Source organism: Salvelinus alpinus, chromosome 3, assembly GCF_045679555.1.
Source record: "Salvelinus alpinus chromosome 3, SLU_Salpinus.1, whole genome shotgun sequence".
Taxonomy (NCBI): Eukaryota; Metazoa; Chordata; class Actinopteri; order Salmoniformes; family Salmonidae; genus Salvelinus; species Salvelinus alpinus.
This window is the reverse complement of record NC_092088.1, coordinates 9,413,593-9,420,741: the sequence shown is the minus strand read 5'-3', so window position 1 is coordinate 9,420,741 and position 7,149 is coordinate 9,413,593. Positions and strand designations below refer to the sequence as shown.

General features: G+C 41.4%; 1 protein-coding gene across 1 annotated transcript; it reads left to right on the top strand.

Moving 5' to 3' along the window:
* The first annotated feature begins 661 nt into the window (after positions 1-661).
* On the top strand, positions 662-5,387 carry LOC139569996 (leucine-rich repeat, immunoglobulin-like domain and transmembrane domain-containing protein 1). Its single transcript, XM_071391414.1, has 4 exons — positions 662-950; positions 1,562-2,025; positions 2,693-2,998; positions 3,550-5,387. Exons 1-4 carry the CDS (start codon positions 826-828, stop codon positions 4,623-4,625), a joined length of 1,971 nt encoding a protein of 656 aa, XP_071247515.1. The 5' UTR covers positions 662-825; the 3' UTR covers positions 4,626-5,387.
* The last annotated feature ends 1,762 nt before the right edge of the window (positions 5,388-7,149 follow it).

The window sequence follows — 7,149 nt, the reverse complement described above, 5'->3', positions numbered from 1 at the left end:
ACTCTAGAACTCTGACTCTAGAACCATGAGTCTGACTCTAGAACCCTGACCTGACTCACCAAAATATACAGGTTAAGAGAGTTTACAAATCAAATGGATGGATTGTTTTCTATTACTCTTAGCTGCCATCTAGTGGTGCGTTCCATGTTATGTAGGGTCCCACTGGGGTCTAGAACACTGTACCCCACAGTGCATTGGGGAAAGGAGGCTACTGGTATGGGTTTTGATAATACTGGTGGATATCTTTCATCGGTGTGACTTTGTTAATAGATATTTAGCCTGAAAATAGTGCACAAAGTTTCAAAATATTTTAAGAAATAATGAGTTCTATGTCAAAATCATGGTATGCAACCTTTTAATGACACACTATGGTACTAATTATGTTTGAAAAAAGAATAGCTTCCTTTTGCACTTAATTTACATTGTCACATTCAAGAAAAGACATACAGTGCTTCTATAAATGTAAATGAACCACCAAAACTAATGGTCCACTCCCATCTCTATAATAAACCCCAACTATAGGGAAGTGTTTTACTCTGCATATAAAAATAAGCAAAACTACACCGCTCGTTTATCAACTGCCAGGAGGCAATAATCGCGTAAATGAAAATAACCCAATTCGTTTCCACTAATCCCTCCGTTCTTTTTTATCTCAAGCTTCGGGAACGACGTTCAGACCAATATGGGATACTGAGATAGCAGGACACACACATGATGCATCGCAGGCTCGGGAAGAACAAAATAAACAGTACTTAACAAAAAAAAATCTAACTATCTTCTAGTTTAGTTTGATAGTATATTTGATAGTGAATTTTCGGAGAGAAAATGTTTCAAGGTTTTAGTCTGTGTTTCTGCTTGGCATTACTTTGCCTCGGACGGTGTGTATGCAGCACGTGTCCGTTTCAATGTAGCTGTTTCTTTCACACTCTATCGGACGGATCCAAAGCAAGGTAAAACCAATGCAATTATTACGACTCATTAAAATCTTAATGTCAGCAACTTCTATATTATTTTTTTCTGTTGCGTGGTACTGGGGCGGAATATGCAGGTAAAATCAGCTTCTCTTCCACTCTTTTTTTGTTTATATAGGTCTGAGGATTAATTTGCGCTGCTCTAATCTCCTTTCATTTTTTATTTTAACTAGGCAAATCAGTTAAGAACAAATTCTTATTTACAATGACGGCCTATGAACAGTGGGTTAACTGCCTTGTTCTGGGACAGATTTTTACCTTGTCAGCAAAGGGATTCGATCCAGCAAACTTTCGGTTACTGACCCAACACTCTAACCCCATGGGCCTGGTCTATTCACCACGCTTAGACCCAGAGGAATAAAATAAGCGAAAAAGCAAACGATTAAAAACAGAGCAAATTAAATATTTAGTGTGATTTTTTTTATTTTCATGCATTAATTGTCAAGCTATCCTATGTCATGAACACATACAAAGCCATGGTTAATTGAGTCAACCTTGTAATTCAGTTGAATTATCTAAATAAACCTGTTACAATAGGCTATACAGTGACATTCACTAACCTGGGTTTACCTTTCTTTCCATCTATCTAGGAGTGTCCTTTGCAATGACCCAGAGATCACTCTGGTCCCACCCAACTTTCCTGCAGACACCTCAAAACTGCGGATCGAGAAGACTGCCATCACAAGGATCTCCAGCGAAACCTTTCACTACCTCAACAGTCTGGAATTTCTCTGGATGTCTTTCAATTCTCTGAACTCTTTGAATGTAGACAGCTTCCGTGGCCTGAGAAGTCTGGATGAGCTGAGACTGGAAGGGAACGCTCTCACCTCGTTCCCCTGGGAATCTCTCACTGATATGCCCGACCTGAGGCTACTGGACCTGCATAATAATAAGATATCGTCGATCCCGGCCGAGGCAACCATTTATATCAAGAACCTGACCTACCTGGACTTATCTAGCAACAGCCTAGCCACGGTTCCTCCTGAGGTTCTCCTTACGTGGTTATCTGTGAAACCATCTCAAGGAGATGGGGAAAGTTCCAAATATATTCTAGGTAAGGATCTAAACAACCAATTAAGCAATTAATTAATCAATCAATTCCAATTAAAGCTATCTTTATTTACCTAAAAGGAATCCCATTTGGTTTGCAAGCCAGGATGAAATAGAAACCTTAAATGACATGAAATTGATACACAGGAAAAGGTTTTACAAAACTATGCTATCTACAACATTGCTTGTCAAGGTGGTTTTATCCCAACATGCATTTCATGAGTACCTGTGGTGTGTTACATAGCATTACACGGACAGTTGGAGGAGACAGCATTAGCATTTGGGAGTAGTATAAGGATTACTCTAATTACAGTAAAGGTAGCCATACTGTAGTGTTAATTGTGACTACATTCACTAGTCTCACTTCAAACTAGCATGATTACTTCTACTTTCAATCACCTTGTTTGCTAAACTGCCATTGTATACACATAACACGGGGTCATAGTTCAGACAGAGCAAAAACATTAAGACCAAAAAGCATATCTATCTTATCTATTGCCATGCTAAAAGAGATGTTGTTTTATTTTACCTTTTGTTTAGCTACCATTGTTGTTACTTTACCTACTTTAGTTGAATGTACTGACTCTTAAGTCGCTCTGGATAAGAGCATCTGCTAAACCAAAAATAATGTTTATATCCTGGTGAAATGTTTATTTTCTTCATTGATGTAGGTCTCCACGACAACCCGTGGCTGTGCGACTGCCGGCTCTATGACGTGGTCCAGTTCCAGAAATCTCCATCGTCATCCGTGATTCTGATCGACACCAGGCTGCGCTGCGCGGACCCTGAGAGCCTGTCGGGGGTGCTGTTCAGCGAGACGGAGCTCCAGAAGTGCCAGGAGCCCCGTGTCCACACGGCTGTGGCCCGGGTCAGGAGCTCCCTGGGGAACAACGTCCTGCTGCGCTGTGGGACCATCGGAGTCCCAGTACCAGAGCTGTCCTGGACCCGGGAAGACGGTAAACAGATGAACGGCACTGGTGAGTTCCATCGATTTATTGATTGAATTTATTTAATGTGTAACAAATAGATATACAGCCAAGAACAAGCAGTAGCTACAGTACATATGTAAAAAATGGATGAAGGGTAACACAAAACAGTTAGTTTGGCTAAACCTGCTCCAGTCTTGGCAGGTCTTAGCCTAGTCCCAGATCTGTTGGTGCTGTCTTGGAAACTCTTATGGTCATGTTTGGCGTAGTTGGCAAGACAGCACAAGCAGATCTGGGACCAGGGCATACATGTCTGCCTATTGCCTAAAATAAGTACGTACTTAGGAAATCTATTTTTGGCACTGTACAGTCAGAAGCTGAAATAGATTGGATTACAAATGGATGGACTGATTTCTTAGATTACAAATGGATGGACTGATTTCTTAGATTACAGATGGATGGCCTGATTTCTTAGATTACAGATGGATGGACTGATTTCTTAGATTACAGATGGATGGACTGACTTCTTAGATTACAGATGGATGGCCTGATTTCTTTTCACTAATCAATCTAACCCATTTTTTTTCGTATTTCTTTGATAGTTCAGGAAGAAGTTTCAAAGGAGGGAATCATTTGGTCCATCCTGAGTGTGCGTGCTGTCTCTTACAGGGACTCTGGGAAATACATCTGCAAAGCGACCAACTTCGTGGGTACTGCAGATGCCATCATCTCCCTAGTTATCACAGACTCCTTTAAAAATGAGGAACAAGGTGGCAGCTCCAAGACTAGAAAACAAAGGGTACGGAAAACCGGTGGGTTTGGGAAAGCTGCCTACCAGGATAAACTTGTTGCAAAATACATACCTCCACCAACCACACCCATCATTGAACCACTAGGACCGGGCGGTTTTACAGGAAAGTATGATATCGAGAGCTACGACATCTCAAACAGCGTGGCTGACGGACAGATGCCCGGTCCTCCCATCACGGAGACGGCGATGCAGGAAGTGGAGAAGGTGGAGGTCCTTAGCAACCTGGCAGCCAACGCCTCTTCTTTACAGGCGCCGGCACCGCCGGAGAAACGGGTGGTGCGTTCGGTGAAGATAATCGGCGACACCGACCACACCGTCTCCCTGAACTGGCGGGCCCCGGCGGCCAAGAACACCACCGAGTTCAGCGTCCTGTACGCCGTGTTCGGCGAGAGGGACATGCGGAGGATCAACGTTGCTGCGGGAAAGAACCGGATCACTATTGAGGGCCTTGTGCCAAGGACAAAGTACATCGCCTGCGTCTGCGTCAAAGGCCTGATCCCTAAAAAAGAGCAGTGTGTAATCTTTTCAACGGACGAGGCGGCCAGCGCAAGCGGCACCCAGAAGCTCATTAATGTGGTGGTGATCACCGTGGCCTGCGTGATCGCTGTCCCCCTGACACTGATCGTCTGCTGCGGGGCGCTCAAGAAGCGCTGTAAAAAGCTACTGGGGAGGAAATCCAAAGATATCCAAGAATCATATGTGACATTTGAGACCTTCTCCCCGGGACAGAAGCCTAGGGGGATGGAGGGGGAGTACCTTGTCAAGCAACAGCCAGACGAGTCCAACAGACTGCTCTCTGCTAGGTCCAGTGTGGACTCCGAGGCCATTTGTAGGACTGAGGGACCGCCTAACGAGTACTTTTGTTGATACTAAATGATGGCCTCAAGCCTTTAGAGGACAGAGAAAGTCTGTCCTTTCCATGCGGAACTTAAATATTTGTTCTTAAGGTTTTGTATGATTTCAGCCAGTAGTTGACAGTAGCATGAACAGAAACAAAAGGCTAGTTGCATTGACACTCTTGCCTTTGGAAAAAAACATGTGTGGTGAATATGTGAGTTAGATAAATAAGTGTTGACATAACTGTGATTATGGGAATACAGGCAACCCTTGACCTGATGAACTGTCATTAAAAAAAAAGTTTTATTGTTGTATATATATTATTTTTTTTCTTAAATTATTTCTGATCTGCAAAGAAACATTTTGTATTTGTAATGCACTTTTAAGGGCAGTATTTAACTTTTCCAAAATTCCCAGGTTTTACAGAAATTCTGTGTGGAAGATTCCCGGAATAAGGAACTCTAAATGGCCCTTTCTACTAGAATACATTAAACCCATCTTCTTAATGAAGTTTTGCAAGGAGAAAGAGTAACGACAGAGTTATTCTCAAATGAATATGACCTCAGAATTCTGGCACAGTTGTTATTTGACAAAATAAAGTATTTGTAAAGTATTGTTGAAGCAGAACTCATCTCTAGTGATATTTTATACTTTTCTTTGTATTTACCATATAATGTTAATGTGCCAGCTTTACTGTCCAATCAAAGCTAACATACTATATATTTTGTAATATGTATCTATGATCTGATGTGTATGTCTAAATGTATGACAAAATAAATACTTTTATATAAATGTTTGTGTCCTCTTAAATCCTTACCTGCTCTGTAACAGCATTTTTCTCCCAAGATATTTTTTTTTTCTTTAGGCAATTCAAATATTTAGCAAACTCCCTGACAGTAGCTAAAGCAAGGGGCTATAGCAGCACACAAGTAGACTACAAATGCATGCTGGTCCGGGCATACCGTGAGCTCTTGAAGGGAGCGCTACTTGGTGCGCTATTGGAGCGGGCGAGAAGGCCAGCGCTCCAGCTTTGGGAAACTCGCTCCACGCTCCAGTCAAATTGGGCACGCTCCACTCCTCGCTCCGTTCCAGCTCCACACATACTCTGGTATTAGCCAATGAGAGGCTTTGAAGCCCCCGGTCAGCCATATTGGTACTCCTCAGAAGGCTCAACCATCCATAGGAATTAATAGAATTCTTCAGTATTTAAATGAAATATTTCAAGGACAATGTTTTTTTTAAATATTTGTATTTATTTAACCTTTATTTAACTAGGCAAGTCAGTTAAGAACAAATTCTTATTTACAATGACAGCCTACCCCAGCCAAACCCGGACAACGCTGGGCCAATTGTGCCCTGCCCTATGGGACTCCCAATCACAGCCGGATGTGATGCAACCTTGTTTCAAACCAGGGTGTCTGCAGTGACGCCTCTTGCACTGAGATGCAGTGCCTTAGACCGCTGCGCCACTCGGGAGAAAATGTATTTAATACATTTTTGTTGTAGTGGGGACAGTGATATTGGTACTCTCTTAAAAAACTATACTTTAACCCCCTTGAGTCGATGTCTAGCACGGACATCTAATTAGCATAATACAAAAATCCACATCAAAATCCGTCTGTTTAAGCTCGGTGGCATCAAAACAGCGCCCCCTGTCAGTCATCTAATGTATTATATAAATAATTGGTTGCGATCAGCACCATGGATAGTGCCACGTGATATGTTTTCTTTGTAGTGTTGGAAAAAGTACCCAATTGTCATACTTGAGTAAAAGTATAGATACCTTTCACTCAAGTAAAAGTGACCTAGTAAAATACTACTTGAGTAAAAGTCTAAAAGTATTCGGTTTTAAATATACTTAAGTATCACAACTAAAAGTACAAGTATTAATTATTTCAAAATCCCTTAAATTAAGCTAACCAGATGGCGCCATTTTATTTACAGATAGCCAGGGGCACACTCCAACACTAAGACATCATTTACATGCGAAGTATGTGTTTTAGTGAGTCCGCCAGATCAGAGGCAGTAGGGATGACCAGAGATGTTCTCTTGATATGTGTGTGAATTAGACCATTTTCCTGTCCTGCTAAGCATTCAAAATGTATGGAGTACTTTTGGGTGTCAGGGAAAATGTATGGAGTAAAAAGCACATAATTTTCCTTAGGAACGTATTGCAGTGAAAGTAAAAGCTGGCAAAACATATAAATAGTAAAGTACAGATACCCCCAAAAAACGACTTAAGTAGTACTTTCCAGTATTTTTTACTTAAGTACCTTACACCACTGTTTGTTTGGTGTACAACTTGTTTCCTTGTCATGGTCCCTGTAGTCCTTTACTTTGGACAATATCATCTTCAGATTATGTATGTCTGAAGACCTCTTCCAACGTTCCTCAATTAATAAGGCATTGCGAGCTATTATTTTTTTGTGATCCTTTGTTTCATGCAGTTTACAAATAATAGGCGTTGGGTATGTGGTGCCATTTCCTCAGCTGGTTTGTAGTAGGGCTAATCTATAGATTGCGTATTATGCTCCCTGATAATCTATTTATATAT